The sequence below is a fragment of the Scatophagus argus genome, chromosome 15 (assembly GCF_020382885.2).
Source record: "Scatophagus argus isolate fScaArg1 chromosome 15, fScaArg1.pri, whole genome shotgun sequence".
NCBI classification, from domain to species: Eukaryota; Metazoa; Chordata; class Actinopteri; family Scatophagidae; genus Scatophagus; species Scatophagus argus.
The window spans coordinates 9325349-9345685 of record NC_058507.1 but is presented as its reverse complement, the minus strand read 5'-3'; the positions used below and the strand labels follow the sequence as shown (position 1 = coordinate 9345685).

The following is a 20337-nucleotide window of genomic DNA, read 5'->3' as shown; positions in this document are numbered from 1 at the left end:
GTTAAATGTAGCATGTCACAACACTGCACATGGCAGATTATCAGGCGTGCTTTTGGAGCCAACTTCTTCCAGGCAAATAAAAAACACAAGGACACTTTGCCCTAAGGGCTAATGTAATAATAGGAACAGTATGACTGCGAACCAAATTAGGACTTGTCACAGGACTGGTTGTATGGTAATGTTAAAATCTGCTGTAGCTCAAGTATGCAAGACAGGTGAGTCTATTCTCGGTAAAGTATGTTGTTCTATTCTGGTTGCACTTGAAGTCTGAGAGGGGTTTGAGAGGGCTAATGTTCAATTATTCAAAAACATGTTAATACATTTTAGATATAGATTTTCTTTAATATTTGCTTACTCATTTAATTTCATATTAAGAATTAATTTTAATAATAGGCCTCTAATTTGTGCCCTTAATCTGTGTGTGGTAGTGTGTTATTAGCTTCTGATTTATTTAAGGTCGCAGTTAGTTATACTATAAACAACTGGGAACGTCTTCCAGACTTGAGATTTGTCTCAGATCAGCAAACAGCTATCAAAATGTAATGATGCTGTCAGCAAAACAGTAAATAATGAAATAACGACACGCAATAATATTTATTGAGGTTGAAAATAAACCCTGAGAAGATTACTTAGATGTCAATCACTTATAAAATAATAATATTTAGGTGTAGAAGGGCTTGTAGAATGTATGCAAATGAGCAAGAAAGCAGGACTATTGCTGCCAAAGTTAATAGAATAGTTGCTACATTTTAATTGTTGAAAACTGCTGTGATAATGTGATCCTGTGTGATGATTAAAAAAAATACAAAACATCAAATTACACGTATTTTAAATGCACAAATTTCATTTCACTCATTTTGAGATAATCACATATTCCATTCAGTGGCAGGGAACCACAGAGTGGGTGAACTGACGTCAACACACACAGGGTCACTTGGAAAAGAAGCTGTATTGTGTGTGATTTGTAAAGTGTGAGAGAAGCCACCGGCCCAGACTCACTCTTGATGGGAATGATGAGCTGGGGGATGACGGGCTGGACCTTAGGGCCTCCGTGCTCTAGCATGTCATGGACTCCCTGGCGGGCGAAGAACTCGTAAGGATGAACAGTCTCACATAAGCCATCAAAGAACAGGGGCAAGTAGTGATGGTAATCCAGCTTCTCAATCTCCACCTGAGGACAGAAATTTACATTTACATAACAGGCATTATTAACTGTTATTATTAACTGAGTTTCTGTCCTTTGCTCAAGGGCACGTGTTGGAACATGCTGCTGTTGATGGAGACATTAGCCAGCAGCAAGGATCAACTTTTTGTTTACTGGACAGTCTCTCTCTACCTACCCACCAAATCACCATCAAGTCCACTCAGATTCACATCTGAACATGCGCATACAAACATACAAAAGTGCACACACTGAGAGACACAGCAGAAGAAAATTCCAGGTGTTCTTGATTAAATCAGTTATTGCCATAAAGCTCCCTTTCATTCTTTGCCCTTTCTCTTTGCTTGTCCTTGGCTTTGCACAATATCTGGGGCTAAAGCTCCCTCTTGCAGCCATTTATAACCCTTACAGTAAACACATTCATACTCACACACACTCACACGCATACACGCACAAAGGCAAGAACAGCTGTTCAGGAGATCATGACACAGCGGCATGTGGCATCTTATGGGCTGACATGTTAACACCTGTTTACACCGTTTACAGGACAGACCGAAAGCCACACATGCACACACAATCGGGGCGGCAGATGAAGACATCCGTCCAGCTACAGGTCACGGGCAGGCTTTGAAGTCGTTTGGCTGGGTGTGTAACTATGGTGCCACTCATTAAAGTGAAGCCTTTCATGTGTGTGAAGCCATCAGAGTAAAGCCCCTCAAACACCCTGGGCTGGAGGCTGTCCTTGAGCCTTGTGCACAATATCTGTGTGCACTAGAGCTAGTTAAGTGTGTATTTATAACAGGGATGTCATCTGTAGCACTGCATCCCAATAGGACTATTGTCGAGCAAGGGGTGAGAGGTTGAATGGGTGATTCTGTTTTTCATGTAATGGAAGGTAATCCCTTTGGTGCAGAGACAAATAGCCCCCGGAAGTCAGCAGTCCTTGAGGACAGCTGAAGCATAAGGAGACACTCACTTACTGTCCACATATACAGACACAAACATTCATTTACAAACACACGCACACACACACACACTCAAGCACCCTGCTGGGTCACACTGGCCCTGCTGAAATGTCACCATGGCAGTGACGCTTGCTGCTTTCAAGTCCCAGTCCTTGCTCAGCCACTGGTCAGAGCCGAGACTTCAAAGCAGGGCAGACGACCCCCCTGCCTTGTTTCTGCCAATCCTCTCTGACACACATCTCCCCCACCGGGTAAACACAGAGGCAGAGGAAGAGAAAAAAGACAGAGAGATGGCAAGATGGCGACAGAGACTGAGAGCCCATACTGTTAGCGCACAAAGACAAGGCTGATTGCTTTGAGGCAATTTGCTGGCCAACCTTGACCTTTCCCTGTGCTTGGTCAAGATCATCATTGTGAGTCAGGCATGTGGGAGACAAGGACAAAAGCAAACATGAGCACACACAGAAGGGGTGGAGAGGGTGCGGAAGAGGCGCGATGACATAAACACACAGCATTACTTGCTAGCCTGTGGCAGTCAGTGGTACACACAAACACACAGCATGCTATACGCTGCTTAATTTCTTTCACCACAACAATATAATACATCTACAAACAAGTCCCGAGATTTGGATTTAGAAAGCAATTTAGTATTCTTTAATTTAAATTCTCTTGTGTCCAGATTTTCACTCGTGTTAATATTTCAGGGTTTTGATTTTTAAAATGCTAGAAAAAAGTATTTACATTAGAAATAATACTGGACACTTTGATTATATTCAAAGAAACGTGAAAATGTTAAAAATAAGATTAACAGGTATTAACTTGATATTGCGGGTGACTAAACTGACAAACAGAATGCAAACAATGGATAACTCCTAATTTCATTTTGTGTCATTCTGGCGTGATATACTGTAGGGTACTGACAGTATACGTGTATATGTGATCTATTCCATGTGTGTATTGTATTCTCGCACTTTTCTCTTTAATATTATATCGTATTGTAAGACTACAGACAGAACCACACATTTGTATTTAACACTGTTGCAAATTATCAGGTCTCACATTTAAACGGAGACATGATCTCACCTACTTTGTTGTGAAGTTGTGATGCCATGGGAATAATTACCTGGGAGCATTAAAGTGGTGTTGTTGTGAAGTTTCCTTTGAACTCTGTCACACTCTTAATCAAAATCACAGAAACAAGCACTAAGGGACTGGCTGAAGATTGTGAGCACTGAAGAAGCGAGGACAGTCTGCAAACACCTTCACACACTCACGCTCTTACATAATGCGCACACATATACACACACACACACACACACACACACACACACACATACACACATTCCCAGGGAATCTTAATCAGCGACTGCGCCGAGAGGTAACTCTTGCATCCGTTATCGATTGTCCGCCCAGGTTTGTTTGTCTTTGGCTGCCTGTGGGAATCCCCCTGGAGTCCGGGGAGTCAATGAGAGTGGAGCACAGAAAGACTACCAGCCAAGTAGCAGCAATTAGCCTTGGGACACAGACCTGCAAGTCTCCTATGGTCAGCGCTACAACACTAGACACAGAGCAACAGAAGTAGACCAGACTAGCAGCAAGCCTGAGGAGAGCGTCTTCTCATTAAACAACAGTATCAGAGGCCACCGACAGGCACATGAGACCAGGAGGACAGAAATCAGCAGGCTACCACTTTAAATACAACATATTATGAAGTGATTGTGAGTGGGGGGGTGTACATGTGAATACATAGATAGGTGGATGGATGACAGTGTTTGTGTATGTGTGTGTGTACGTGCGTGTGCTTACATGACTCCATGTATAGCCTGTGTGTGCTCAGATGTGTTAAGCTTTTGGGTTAGTCTTCCAAGGAGGTGTGAGTCATTTATGTTACAAAACCTAAGCGCAAAATCACACAGAGGCTATAAAGCAGGATAAGACGCAATGTGAAAGTGACAGAGAAAATGAGGGGAGAAACGAGAGAGTGTGCATGAATGTGTTTACGTATGTGTGTTTTTTTCCGTCGGCTTCTGACTGCTCCTAATTAGACAAGATCAGATCTGATTTGGAGCAACTAGTTGAGCTCTCAACAGGGTGAAATGATGGATTTTGAGGTGTGTGCTTGGATGCTAATTGATAAAACCTTTGTTCACATTATCGAGAGTACCTGCTTAATAATACTGATCCTCTTTCATGGGTAAAGATCAACTGTCCCTGACAGCTTCACACTCTTCTGCAATCCTGTATTCACTAGACTGCTGTTGCCATTTTTCAAATCCCTTCTCAAGTTCCTCTGTAAATGATACCACGTCTACATATTCCATTTCAGTCAAAAATGCGTCATATTAGAGAAACTTCTGTTTCACTTGGCCTTTAAAAACTGCTAGCAAAACATCCTCTGGTCTAACCTTTTCTGTCTTACTAAAAGCATGGTTTATAGATCGTGCACCAAAACACGATGCATGACAGCTGTTTGACAATGATGCTATTTTAATTGATGATGCCATAATGACTTGACCTGGATTCTGTTAACGCAAGTACAGGTTTCTGTATTTAGATGAGCTGGCAGATGATCTGCTGTCAATTCGGCTTTGAGGGGAGAACAGTCTTCCTGTTGATGCCACTCACACTGTGAGTCATTCATTACACAGTCTCTACAGCCAAAAAAAAACATCCATTAGTTCTGCTGAAAATGTACAATAAAAGACCAAAAAGGAATGCAGTATTCACATATGATAGCACGTAGACAGTGTGGCATGCTTCTAACAGATATTTACACCCAGGCAAGAGATATGCATTCAAAGGGCTTTACGTTACAGAGATACATGGGGCAGGCATGAACTGACAAGCACTAAAAATAACAATACATACCACAACAGGATTCCTATCAGTCATCAGTGTGATGGAACAACTAGGCATGCTGTTGCTCTGAGAAACCATGTCAGGTTCCAAAACCCCATCTGCAGGGGTCAAACAGGAATAATGAAGATTTGACACTATGGCGTGATCTTATTTTGTTATAGAATTTCAGGATCCCCAAGGCACAGCCAGTTGTTTGTTGTTTCTAGCTCTCAGACTGGCTTTAAGTGATTTAAGGATCAATTACATTACAAGTGCTGTAATTTTAGAATTAACAGAATTACGCTACATTACTGTGTATGATTATAATGTACTAAAATCAATATTAGCGTGGCGCAATAAGACTAAATTATTGACTGCAATCATTGTTTTAATTTTCCTCGTATGGAGACCGACGCTGTTAAAAAACAGTAAAGGAAGGATTCCATGAACCGCTTCAACAGATCACAGTAAACATGACATTAACTTTGTGCATAGCAATATCCCACCAGTTCACCTCTCATATGAGCTGTTTGTCCTACCATAAAATTATGCATACGATTATGGATCTTTTGGATACATAAACTGTCCGTAGGGCCAGCCTCCAACTCCATCCTGTTCAGCTGCAGACATCACAGTTTAAAAGGTTGCAACTTGGCCAGAGAATGGACCATGTTGATAAACAGTTTGATGACAGTGGAGTCAAACAACCAGTACAGCAAGACAGGCAAGTTATTCAGCTCCAGATTCCAGCCAGGAAAAGATTACGTGTATTATTAAGCAACAGTGCACATCGCAAAGTGCTACAGTCATGATGTTAAGGACTGATGTGTGCACAAACATCTTTTAGACTTTCTGCACAGGCTGTGGAGTTGCTGGTGCCCACCTCACTGCTACCTTTAGCTCTGAAAATATCCCTGAACCCCTTTCAGTGTTTGGTTCCTCTAAAAGACGTTAATACATGGTGACACACCTTCAAAACAAGCCTGTTTTGCATTTTGATAAACAAGGCAGGGTGTAAATTCTGTTTTGTTTTGTCATATTCTCAAACCAAATATCAAACCAAATCAAATTGTAAACCAAATATAGCCTCTGTGCCTGATTCAAAAGTTAGTTTGCAAAGGAACTTCACGTCTTGTGCGCAGATTTCAATTTAGCTTTGAGAAAAAGGCTTCTTACAGTAGAACATCTCAAATGTCAGAAATGGTCAAGCGCATGCAACACACAACACATATTCATAATTTTTTTTATCCTAATCCAGCCCCGTTTCCAACTGTGCCACAGGTGCTCTTCACACTTTGGGCCACAACATTTCCAAAAATCAGTCACCATCTCTGTGCACTCGCGGTGAATACGAGGAAGAAAAAAATAGAGAAAAAAGAGAAAGAGAACAGAATATTCTGACTTTCTCAGAGGTCACAATAAGAGTAGCAAGACTGGAATAGGCAAACGATAAGTGAGGGAAAGAGGAGTGAGTCACTCTCGCTATCTCCCCTGACAGCTGTTTCCATCTAACAAGCATGCAAGTATGCTCAATTCAAAGCACTACTAGTAGAGTGCATGGTGTCAATTGAAATGATACCTAACACAAGCTGGATGAGACAATTTTTGGGCTTCAAAGATAGTTCAAAAGCAGGACACTGAAAGTTATGAATTTTATGTGAACCTGCCTCACACACACAAAAACACACACAAATACAGACTGACTGAGATGAAAAGAATTTTGATTTTGGCACAGTCATGCCATTCCCCAAATGGTGTGTTGTGGATTAGAAAGCAGGATGGTGTTATTAGCAGAGCAAACATTAGCCAGAGAAATTGAAACAGTGACCCTGTTGATGGTGTTTCTGCTAAGATTGTGCCTCTGCTGACACTGTTGTTGAAAGAAAAAAAAAGGAAAAAAAGAAAAGAAGAAAAGCCCTGGTAGATGATCCTATTACAAATTGCACATGGTAAAAATATTCTCCAAGAAGTCTTTATCATACAATAAAAGAAAACCAACAATGAGCGTTCTGGGAGGTTTAAAATGTCACTGAATATTTAGCAACACATTTTACAGAGGCCTGACTTTGCTGCGGGCTTTTTATGCATACATGCACTCAATTTCCCCAAACTTTCATTAAAATCACTAACTTTATGTTTCTGTAGTTTCCTTGTTTACATAAGGAACAAAGAATAAATTTGGTTTGTTCTTGTGTTCACACCGAGAACCCATTGCCACTAGTTTCCTATAAACAAGCAATCGAGTAAAACCAATTAATTTTCCCACACGCATTTCAAACTTGCCAGTAGAATGCTGTTAATATCTGACAACGAATTTGTTAGTTCATGCAGTTTTCATTGCACACACCATGAACAGGGGCCTCTGACAGCCACTTCACAGTACACTCAAAGTGAGTCTTAGGCCACTGTGGCTGCAGTGATTGAAGCATACAAGGGAGTGAAAGAGGAAGAAGCTAAGGCGGTTGAGGAAGGGACTGTCTGTCTGTCTGGAACCTGTTCCAGTTTTAAAGGTGAAGCAGCTAAATACAGCTAAGATTAGGACTCTGCTCACTGTGCTCACTGTGTGTGTTTGTGTGAGTGTGTGTGGATGTGTGTGCTCTTCAGTACGGGACCCTCTGCCACTGTGCTGGAAGTAGGCCAAAACAGTGAAGAGAAGCAGGAGGAGGAGAAATACGGGAGGTGATGAACATAACAAGAGGAAAAGAAAAAAAAAAGCGAGACACAGGGTTTCATAGCTTGTGTTTTTCTTATCTCAATGTAATGTGTATGTGCATGCACATGTGTTGGCTTGTGTGTTCAGTTACCAAGCACAGATTCTCTGACAGTGTGGGATTTGGGCCTTTCCAGTGACCTAGCATTGGCCACAAAGTCATGGCTCACCAGCGAGTGGTGTGATTGCGTCTGTGTCATGTCTATTCAGAAGCCGCAGCCTCTGCTCTTCGCTTCCAGTGATTACAGCTCAGCAGCCGAGCTTGACAACACACAGGCAGAGTGTAATCAAGTGAGAGAGAGGGAGGTGTAATCAGCATTTCCCCTCCAATCAGCCCCAAAATCACTGTCTCTAATCTGCAGCCAGCCATTGATGGGTTTGATTGATAGGATGGATTTGTTATCTGGCTGTGGGGGTCTGCAGGGAGCAGAACAACAAGTAAGAGCAAGAGACACAGTCAGCTTATCAGCTATCGCTACATTTGTTACCGCTCCCCTCGTTGAGCAAGCTGAGCTTTTCCTCACAGGCTACAACTGCAGCTCTCCTCTCATTTATCATACAGAAGAATTAAATGTGGACACTTCAAAGTACTTCCACACACAAGGGTCCCTGGGGGCATGTGTTTTCTCCCTGTTTAAAATGGAAAGGGCCAATCCATCACTGGTTGTTTGTGACGGAAACAGAAACCACAGAGAGTACTTGTGCATGTGTGTGTGTTTGAGTGTGAAACTGTGCATGTGTGTATGCATGCATTAATTATTCGCACATATATATGAGTGCGCGTCTGCCTGTGTGTGTGATTTGTACATGTCAGATGCAAGGCGAAGATAAGGGGACAGAGTAATGCTTTTTCAGCGAGCAAATACCATGACTGGAACATCTACTGCCTGCACACTTTTGATAAATCTTGCTATTCTGCCTCACACTGTACTGAAAAATCCACACAAATGTTCAAACAAATATGCTCATTTTCAATGAGAATGTGATGAATGAGCTCCATTGATTTTGTGCGTGAAGCTAAAACAATAGAGACCAAGACAAATGCTCGGTCTGTTTAAGATAACAAGGCAGCTTTACCAGGCAGTGTGACATTCTCTACATGCATTTCAGAGGTTGACTGATAGTGGATTTTCAAAGGCCGATATAGTAACAATAGTCTGCAGTCGAAAAAAAGCAGATAGCACACATGAAAGTTTCCTTACCTCATTCTGAGGTAACAAAAACACATCAATTAGTAGTTTCAGGCGATACACTAATGAATATTACATTCCTTTTCTGCCAATAAATCCCCCCAAAATCCTACATACTAGACCTTTGAAGTGTTTAAAATCTGAGCATATGCAACTCCAAGAAAGCTGGCCAGACTACTTCGGCTGAAGAAAGTCGAGAACAGCTATTAAATGGTCCTTGAGGTGAGTGTTTATTCAACAAAATATTTCATGCATCGCATGGTGCCTGCTTAAATGAAAGATCCCAGTTCACCTTGATCAAGCAGAGCGGTCAGCCAGAATTTCAGTGCCAGAAACACCAGTGGGTGACAACTCATTGATTAACTAAAAATAAATCACAGACAGTTTTTCAACATTTTAAATTCAACAAGTGAACCCGACTCTGAGCTTGTGTGTCACGTGTGCTGAGCCAGTAATGCCCACCCTGAGCTGAGGAGAAGCACAGAGAATCAGCAGCATCAGTAGCAGTAGGCAGTCCGCTTTTAGGGCCAAGCAGCAGCAGAGGCAGAGAGTGTCTGTCAAGGCTCTGTCCAGCTCCTAATGGGATGTTCTTGTTGTTGCCAGCGGATAACTCTCATCCTGTGTTCTGGACTACAGATCAAAGAGGGCCTGGACTCCACAGAGCTACCAGGGCTGCATGGATGGAGAGGACGTAGGCAGAGTGGAGTAGCAAGGGTGAGTAAAGGGTAAAGAAAGAAAGAATGCAAGCAAACAGGGAAGAAATAAAAAAGAAAGAGAAAAAAGAAAAGAAACCAAAAAAATCCCAAAAAACATCCTATCCTTTGCACTACGCATGCCTTGTGTCCCTCTGTTCACCTTCATAGGCAGATTAAAGCCAATTCTTTTATTTTCTGCTTCTATTTAGGTGAGGGGAAAAGATGGTGAAAAGAGGGAAGTAAAAAAGAAAAAAAGCCATCAGGTGGGACAGCGATGTTTCCTTTTCACCTAATATGGAGAAGCTAAGAGACAAATATGACTGTGTGCAGTACCACAGTATTGTGACCATTCAAGATCATGTCACTTAGAACACGTTCCTCCAAAAGGACCCCACTTTGTGAAAGATTGTCAGACAAGGCAGACATGCGGTGTTTTGGATACTTGTCGGGTCAATGCATGGTGAAGTGGTGAATTGAGGCATCTTCACATCCGAGGCTAGCCTTGCTTGTAGTGCATCAGCACATGGTAAACCTTAACCCTCTCTGCTAAGGGTCAGTAATGATATCAGAGCAAAGCTCTGTGTCAGGTGATGCGGAATCAACATTTTGAGGTACGAGTGGCAGCCAGCTGTGCAGTTGATGGACGAGAGATAAGAAAATGGTTTGATGTGATGAATATCAAAAGGCAAAGGTGAGGGCAGGCCACCAAGCAAGAATGAAGCTGTATGAACAGGGCTATACATGTGTCCAAATGCAAATACACACACAGAGCTCGATCATACACCTGCAGATAGAAATATGTCTTTCCTCAGCATTGATGATAGCATCTTCAGTTGCATGGCTCAACACTTTCACTCAAGGCCTTTGAGAAAAGTACAGAATCTAAAGAAGAGGATTGTTTCAGGGAACCTGACTAATGTGCTCTACACGCAGGGCCTTATGAGTGGGATGAAAGCCAGCTTTTGAAATGTCACAGAAAATGGAGTGCTGCATACGTCTGAGCACACACTTATACACACTACTACTACTACTGTAATTTTCACATTTCACTATAATCTGAACGTGATCTTCTGTTAATCACATGACTAACTGAATGCAAAGAAATGCTCTGAAATGATCCCCCCATTATTTCAAATTGTAATGAAAAATAACCAGCATTAAGGTGTTGGGATCAAATACTGAAAGATTGATATAGCCTCTGATACAGTGCAACACCTGTCACAGCTCCAGTTACTGGCAACAACCCAAATGCAAACAGAACATAACTGGTAGAGTAAAGGGCAGTTCAGTACATCCAGAATCAGACACATGGTGCGAAACCAGCGAGTAAGGATCACAAAATGTGGACAACAAACAAAAGCTCAAGCCACTGCCTCTCAAACGTTTTTCACGTCAAGAACCCCTGCACAGACACAACTTAGTCCACATACGGCCATTTAATAAGATTTTGATCCAGGGCCCTCAATTTGCTTTTAAATGATTTATTACAGAAAGTGTATAATACCCAAGGCCAAGTCTTACATTTTTAAGAACACTGAAACAAGTAAAATACAAAAACACTACAGATGTAAAGAGCAATGCCAACTCCTGCACGAAAGAGAGCATGGTTGAGTATATGCACAATGACTGTTGCAGACATGCAGCCAACGTGGCACGCAGGTTTATGCAGGGAGCGTGATAACAGCTTAAGAGGTCAGTGAAACGATTCACGACTCTGTGTGAAATTACTTTTTAAACTTTGGGAGGACAAATGAGTGCAGTAAAAAACAAGTATTTGGGACTGTGATTAATACTGGAGCAGGGCAACGAAAGTCACGAGAACCATCACTCTGGATTGAATGAAAATCAGTGTGCCGACCTTGTCTGGAGCAGTAAATCCCATCCAAATGAGGCTTAAAATACAGTTTTGTTGCTTTCAGCTAAGATAATCAGACTGGCAACGCAGGCCAAGACTGAAATCAGTGACTGGTGAGTGTTTGAAATAACACTAACCATAACTTCAAATAATTTATTTAATGGTAGCTGACGAGAATTAAACAAAATATTGCTACAGTACTCAAAGTGGTCAATCTGCATGTTTTAGAGCGACTTGATTTGACCTTGCAATACAATGATGAATACAGGATCCTTTAATATTGATTTATCTATCGTTTCTCCATCAGTAATGTAAAATAGAAAAAGAACACTTGTTTTGTCCCAATCTTTTCATCCGAAACATTTTCTTTCAGTGCTGCTCGGACAAATACAGGCATACACGTACAACTGTTGCAAGGAGATCATTAAATATTCCCCTTTTTCTATTAGAATGGCAAATTGGTCAAAGAGTGTGAAATCTTGGGTGGGGATACATTACAGCAAATGGTAGGTGACATTACATTGGATGGTGAGTATGAAGTATGTAGTTGAGAGGACAAAAGGCCTTTCTTCTATTTAGTGTTTGCCTTGATTGAAGAAAAATAGCTGGAGTAGAATGAAGATGGTATACAGGGATTATGCTTGTGTGTGTGTGTGTGTCAGAAAACTCAACCACACATACGCACACAAATGCATGCACACACAATCACAAATCTAATTCCCATTTGAAAGAAGAAGGAGAGAGTGAGGGGAGCAGAAACAGTGCAGTGAAGCATATGTAATTACCAAAAAGCAATGCAAGTCGTGTATTTTTGAGTCCCTCTGACCCACACTGAGGAAGTAAGTCACAGCTTATCAGGGTGCCACAGAATGGGGAAATCTTTCAGCAGAGGTGGCAAGTGTTCCCTTGCTCTTTTCAGATGTGATAGGTAGGGAAGATGATGGTGGTGTAGGTAGTATTGGTTGGGCTTTATGTGAAGGGGACCACAACAGGAAATAGTCCCTTCTTCATTCCTGGTGGCAGCAATCTCTGGTTTTGCCCCTGATGAGAGATTTGAGGCAGATAAACAGCACTAGTCCAGTCCTCATCTCATATACATACGTAAAGCTTGGTTTGATAATATTTGCGGACATGAGAGTGAAGGGGTGACTAGATATGGTTTGTAGTAGGACAGCAACTATACAGCAAGTTAAATCTTGCTCTGTAATATTGAAAAAGAAAACTATAAACTGTTGCACCGTCAGTTTGTAATGCTGTACCACTCTTCATGTTCACAAGGCATGCCAACAAGAAAGCAGTTATTGCTGCTTTTGTTTGCTGCTGCAGCTGCTGCTATTGCTGTTTTGTTGCTGTCATTGGTGTGAAAGATGTTGGGAGGTATTGTTTTTTTTTAGGAAATCCTGTGGAGAGATTTGACAGGCACTGTCAGATGAAAAGTGAACAGCTAGGAGATGAAGATGGGTATGCTTCTGACAGGTTTACTGCAAAAGCTGTAGGTGCTGCTTGCTTGGCCTTGGCAGGGCCTGCTGCTGCAAATACATGTGCAAAAATACAGTATGTAAGTTGAAAATATGCAAGAGTTCACACGTGCAAGGACACATAGACCTCAGCACACAAGGTAAACCTGCCTTTGATGTTTCCCACAGATGAGTGATGAGTAAAGAAAAGAGCAGTTTCATTTTAGGCTTACCAGGATAGGAGGAAGATGTGAAAAAAGTACGTAAGCATGCTGCATTCTGAGGTCCTATCTGACTGAATATGAAGCTCAACTCCTTCTACAGGCACTGGTTATGTAGGGCTACTAGCAGGCAAAGTAAAACTTCTGCAAATGAAACAGCCAAAAACAGCTCATGTCACCCAATTTTTAATTACCCTTCACTGACTCCCTGTTGCTGCTCACATCAAGTTCAGGTCAATCATGCTCGCTAACACGGGGGCCACTAACACAGCTCCACCCTATCTGAATCCCCTTCATTGAGGTTAATAAGCTTTTTTGTTCACCATGATAGCTTGTTCTACCACCACGAATCACTTTAGAAGACCCACCACTTCCGAGACTATTATCCCCCTCTTCTCACTTTCCATGAGAGGAAATATCTAAACGCTGCATTCTTGCAAAGTGCATCGAACGCTTCGCCACATTGGAATGACTTTCTTGCTTGAAGTGATTCTTTGTTTCATGTTTGTATTACTACTGTCTTTTCAGGATCACATATATTTTATGCTTGTACATGCACCGACGCTTGTATAACAGTCAAGGTGAAATGAAGCTAAATCGATCCCAAATTCAGTTTCAGCTGATTCCAAACCCAAACAATAACTAGAACTGAGCAATGACAAAACAAGAGAACGACATCCTCACAGTCCATTTTGCCCCCAGGACGCAGTCTCCATTACCTCTGCTGATTTGCTGGAGGTAATCACCAATATAGCTCTGAAGAAATCGGTAGGATAAGGAAAGGGGGGAAAGTCAGTTGAACAGAAAGAATGAGGATACATGGAAGGGCCTTTGAATGAAATATGGCTTATATTATTTCTTTCTGCTCTCCAGACAGGGCCGTCTGTCATAGCCAGGAAGGGGGCTCGAGAAAGTGGGCTAAGTGGTCAGGCCATTTCTTGTGCCTTTCCAAGTGGCTGAGTAGATATTAGGATTTTACAGGCTATTACACATGATAATTGCACAGCATATTGAATTTCGGGCAATTTTCTCACACCGACTCCCTCTTTCTTGCTCCCTCTTTTCTATAAATAAACATTTTACAGTATGTAAACTATCCATCATATATGGGCTGTGATTTAAAGGTTGTTTTTGACACACAATCAGTATCTGTGGCATTCATGTAAATTCAATAACAGCACTCCTCTAATTGCATGGCTTAAACCCAGCTTTAGCTCTTTAGATATTCATCTAAGCCAATTAAGCGATAGGCGGGTTGGGAATGGGGCATAATCCTTGCTTGAATGTTAGAGTGCACATTCAAGAGCAATGTCAGAGGAGGACCCAGTCCCCTCTAAAAAAATAACAACATGGCTTGTCTGCAATTTATTCTCCTCAGTGTTTCCATGAGAAAGTATGCTGATTCTGCAAGGGTTTTATCACAAAGACTACAAAAGGAGAAGATGTTGCAAACAAAGAACAGGTAAATAAGAATTAATAGTTATAGTTATATATCCTTTTCTAACTACATTCACCAGAAGGTTGTCACATGCAAGTTTGTGTAGTTCTTGCTATATTGTAAATTCCCTCAGCAATTCCCTAACATTACACAGCAAGAAAAATGTTACTGCTGCTAACTAGTCTGCCCCAATTCTGCAAAAACAGCAAAAAGCCTATGTTATGATCAAAAGTAAGATACCTTCTTTAAAGTTTTCATGGTGAATCCTGCACTATATAAAAACTGAAGTTCAGTATCAATTAGACTAAACAGGAAACAATGCTACATTAGTGGTCAAACAAGAGGAGTACTGCAGGTCCTTGTCTAAATTGTAGACGTTAACCAATATGCAGAATAGCACGGGCACAAATAGGCCTTTACTTCCATTTCAGTGAATCTCCAAACACTTGCCATCGAACAGCTACAAAAACTGTGCTCTCTCAGCGCCCAGCAGCGATACATGACTTGTAAGAGTCTGTCCGAGTCAGAGTTCAAGTCTGACATGTATGAGTATTCGAGCAGCATCACCATGAGCACCGTCCTGCACGCTGTCTCAGCTTAGTCGTGATAAAGAACAGGGAGAGAGAGAAGACAGATTATGAAATGCTGATGGAGCACCCTCAGCACTGCCATTCATCAACATAATTAACCATAATCAGCGCCATCCGCAGAGAGTGAGGTGGATGATGGAGCGAATAAAAAAAAGTCAGTAAAAATGTACCAAAGGTAGCAGGGCTGCAAAAAAACATTTACTTATTATTTAAAACATTTCATATATTGAAAAAATAAACAAATGAATACAAAAAATATCCATCAAACAACTACTGTTGACTTGTTAAAAGCGGAATATTGCTGTGATGGGATATAGTGAAATATGGTCCATCAGTTGTCAGTGCATCGCTTTTTATTATTCTCCTGTACTGACGGTCTGCATTTGCTCTGCAAAGCTGTGCTGTCATAATACAACATGCATGTGCATGCATGTGAATATTTCTAAACCATGAACTGAAAATAAAATGTCCACAGTACCTCTTCAGATTACACCACTTACAGTTTGACAATTATATCATTATCTGCATGTGTTAATGGTGTGGGTCTTTTGTGCTAGAGCTTTAACACGACTGTAGCTACACAAACACACTGAAAGCTTGTCATGTCTTGGCTCCATCAAGTGTCTGTATCTCTTCTTGCACAATTTTAATAACTGCTCATCAGGGTCAGCAGACATGCTGACAGATAGTCTAAGATACCCAGTCAGCTCATGCCATGTCTCCAGCCAAGTTCCCATTACACATGCTGATCTGTTCGTCTTCATTCATTATTAACAAATGCAGCCGGGGCCATGTAGGCCACTTTATGGAGGTTTAAAATTTAAATACTTCAGAATTCCTAGGTAATTTGGACAATGACCTGACAGCAGAAAGGTGCTTCACTGCACACAATCTCAGAGAGATTTACAGCTACTGACAGCATTATGGCCTTTTTTTTCCAGTGACTCATACTCAATACAGCAGCCAGTTATTACCATCCAACAGTTAAATGTATTGTTATCTCAGGATAATGCAGTTACCAAGAAAAAAGAGACAGTAGCTGCAAATATGACTGGTGGTGTTCAGAGGAAAATATCATAATTGAAAACTGTCTCTGAAAGTGTCCAAGCATTCTGTTATGTAATGGTGTTTAATAATCTTTAATTCAGCTATGGTGCTGTTTGATACAAAAAGACAAAGAAGGAAAAAAGAAAGAAAAACTAACTCTGATGTTCTGTGCTGTGCATACAGTGGGAACTAACATTTATATTCTAACTATATATTGCAAAATTGATTAAAATCTAGAACCTCCTCTTAGTATTGCTGGGTTTTGCGTTTTTAATTGTCTTGCTAAAAGGTTGCCAAGTAGGTTCTACAATGGGCGCCATTTTAATTATCTCTCCGTATGTATGGAACGGTTTGAGTGTTATGTGTTTCACAAGCCAGTCTGCCAGAAGCCAATCCCCTATGACCCTGACCTTTTCAGGAACTAATAGAATTACAGCACACTGAATGCCAATTAAATAAACACATAAATGGAAACAAAACAGGCAGAGAGAGCACAGGAGTGTAATTGCCATAAAACCCTTTAAGGTAAACACATGTTCCCACAGTAGGCAGCCTCAGTGAGATATAAGGTGATGAGGAAAGGGAGGAGTGTCTGTTTACGTGTGCTTGTGTGTGCGCTGAGGTACAGAGGAAAAAAAAAAGCAGAGAGGAAGGAGACAAACAGGCAAGGCAGGCCCGCCTGTGAATGTGTTGTTAATTTAGCTCTGTTTTAATTAGCTCTTCTGCCAGTGCACAGCAAGACAGAAGGGGCTCACAGGGAGCCCTGAAGAGCTGGACATACTGGCAGGCTGAAAGAGGCCACCAGATTGGCATGCCTAACTACTGCCTTTCTTAGACCAGCAGCTGGGCACACACATCGCCCACCGCTGCTCTAACTGCCCAAAGGTAAAAAATTAATTCTGCAACTGGCCCGACAATAACAAAACACACATACTCTACGTTACTTTATTAACTTCCTTTTTTTTTTTCTGTTTCTTTTTTTTTCTCCTGTGCCCTTAGTCTAGCCTTAATTAAATCATGGTTTGCTCTTTATTCTTTCTACTTAACATTGCAAAGACAAAATTTGACAGTTGCTTATGATAATGCTCCTGACTCTCATTCTCTAAGGGATAGTCTCTGTTCAGTCTCTGTACAGTGTCCACCCTACTTTGAAAGCTGGGTGGGTGTCTCTTCTGTGTATATGAGGCCAGCTGATATTTAAAGAGTTTGACTATGATTTTCAGTCTTATAACCAGAAAAAAAAAAAAAGGAAAAGAATTGAGACAATCCTTCTGAGCAGCAAACAGTGCGTGCCCTGATAGAATGAGCAAATATGAACCTAACTGCCTTAGTTTTCTGAGAGGATTTATGACATGGGGTCTTATTATCTGCAGGTCGGATTACTGCCTTTCACTCCCCTCCAAAATAAAGAGGTTCCACGCCACATAAAGCCCAAAGTGTTGTCAGAGCTGTGCCACACTCCCTTGCACTTTGAGCACAGATTTTAAGGATGGCTACACGGTTCCACTCCTTTGGCTGATAATGATGAGTTAGTCACCCTAAGCCTGACAGACTCACTCACCGCTTCTCTTGTTTGCCTTAGTACTTGATGCATCAGGACAATCAAAAGGTCAAGAGGACGTGGGTATTTTTCCTTCGTGACACCAACCTGATGAGCCGTCCACTTGAAATGGATAGTAATTGGTTGGCGAGCACCCGAGTGATGTGGCAAAGCCCTCCAGTGAAGATAGATTAAGCTACCTGCAGATGGAGATAGGGCAGGGCCTGGGGACGGGAAGGAAGAAGGTCTCCTACTTGACTTTGAAGACAGAGAGAGAAGATGGAGAGTTTGAGATAAAGGAGGCTGATTAACATACTGTGCAGTAGAGAGAGGCGCTATCTACCAGTCAGACACTGTCTGGGGAAATATGCAGTGGCCGCCACAGTTAAAGGGAGCCAGCATGTTTATTGTCCTGTTAATTAGCATGGATGTGGTTAGGGCTGTAAAGATACAGGATGCAGGAACAAGTCAACAAAGAGCTGTAAAAGCACACAAGCTTCTCCACTCGAAACCAAGCTGGAAAATATCGTTGGTCAACCCCTTTAACGACTCTCTAGTGAGAGATTGGAAATTTTTCTTGCATCACAGATAAGTAATTGCAAGGTTTGAGACACATTTCCTGAAGCCCGAGGATAGGTAACGCACTTGTCTGTCAGTTGAGTGGTTTGATCTGCAAACTTTGATCATACTGAATATAGGAGTTGGGCAATCCAGTGCTATAATGTGAAAAAAAGGCCAACAGTATGAGCTCCTACACTGCTTTCTCTTGACTCTTTCACATCGTCATACCACAGTGACATTGTCCAAGATATAATAACAAGTAACAAGTACAAGCTTCTGGTGCATTTGGAAAAGGTGGACTAAGCAGACAACATCCACTCAGAATCTTTGACATTTTTAACATAAAACACAGCTAAACAATGGAAGACTATTGTGCTAAGTGTCTAAGTAATATTTTTGGCATAGTCACAGAGACACACACAAACTTCCCAGAATTCCCCTTGTGGTATCATATGTAATCACTAGAGGAAAAGAGGGTTCTGAAGTGAAGCCTTTGGGCTAGAACACCCCTACAGTCATTTCCATAATTCATATTTCAGCCAGCTTCCAGTAATGTTGGACACCAAAATAGAAATAATGGATTTCCTGGTCTTTCTTCTTCACTCATCACCTCCCATACAGAACCTGCATCTAATCCACCTACACATACACATGCACACACACATACACACACACACACACACACACACACACGCACTGGGTACTCTGGCCCAGACCAGCAATATCAGAAGACAGTGCTAGCTTCAGGCCTCTAATTGGCCCCATTTCTCCTCCTCTTGTCTCTGTCTTTGTACTCATGAAAGCACCGGCTACTCTGTCTAATACATGTTTCTGAAAAGGGTGGACATACTGTAGCCTGCACTTATCCAAATACAATAAAACTCTCGAAAAGAAAAAGGGAAAAGACAAGACCAGGGTCTTAAAAAGTAAGTGTATGTGTGTGTGTGTGTGTGTGTGTGTGTGCGCATTTGTGTGTGAGTGTATATGAGAGAGACTGACAGAATGGGGATGAAATGGAGAGCAGAGGCAGACAGCAAGGGTGCGCTGCAAACTGAGAGGCATGAAGGACACACATTGAAAGATCCGTTGTGGGCGTCTCATGGACACGCAGACAGGGCCGTGAGGGTGACAGGGCCACAGAAAGAACGGAGGCCCTTCAAAGCTGATTGTGGCATGCATCACTTAGAGCCGGTGCCTCCGACCTGCTGTCCTGGCCAGCCAATCAATGGGCCTGTTGTTGTGATGTATATGACCAAAGGTTTATGGGTGCCCGTGTGCCGCAGCGTCTGGCTACTACAGCTCTGAAACTGTTACCGTTGATTATAAAAGACTGCTGCCGCACACTCTCGCTCTGCCTCTCTCTCCCTTTATTCATCCATCTACTGCAGAGCCAATTTGCTAATGGATGCAGCAACCTTGTGATTTAATGTTGTCAAAGATACATTTAAAGTAAAATGCACTAAATGATTTAAGTTTGCAGGCAAAATTTACATTTGAAAGCCAGCCCACTCTGGAGAGCGCCTCACATCAAATATGCAAAGTTGATTATGTGGAGCATCTATTTAGTGGTTCTAAATCATTGTTCTAGCCCACTCAGTGATATTAAACTCTGTATGGATTGTCTGTGGGTTGTGCCTATTCTTGGATTCAGTTGCTGAGATGGAAATTAAGAGAGCTGCGATGAAGACAATACCCCAACAAAATCCAAAGCCTAAACTGTCTGGCAACTTTGTATTAAATCGGCCTAAAGGTTAAGGTAGTTTCACTGAATAGTACTAGAAATTTCCACCTTAGTTTAAGTATGGTGGGCTCTATGCTTAAAGTATAACAAGCAGCATTGAATGCAACAGCCTGTACTCAATTCTGTTTTCTATCTTTTTCTTCAGTGTAAACACCAGACAGACAGTCAGTTCTATCTCCAATCACTTGTACAGGCATGCCACATCTATAACTCCCCCTATCTCTCGGGCCCTTTTAACCCATGTCAGTACAGAGTTATTACAGAGACAGACCCATAGGAATGTCTGGGAGCTCCCCAGGGTGTCTGGCTGCTGCTGAAACCAGCTGT

At 41.8% G+C, this 20337-nt stretch overlaps 1 protein-coding gene across 3 annotated transcripts in view; it reads right to left on the bottom strand.

The window, feature by feature from the left end:
* pacrg (PARK2 co-regulated) overlaps nt 1-20337 on the bottom strand; it is a 119650-nt gene that overhangs the window by 57794 nt on the left and 41519 nt on the right. For 2 of the 3 annotated variants that reach the window (XM_046412394.1, XM_046412393.1), the window contains one exon: nt 1000-1171. In XM_046412394.1, coding sequence (XP_046268350.1) covers nt 1000-1171 — 172 coding nt within the window. Of the gene's footprint in view, nt 1-999; nt 1172-4995; nt 5085-20337 lie in introns of those variants that run through there. The other variant, XM_046412395.1, reaches the window with a different exon arrangement.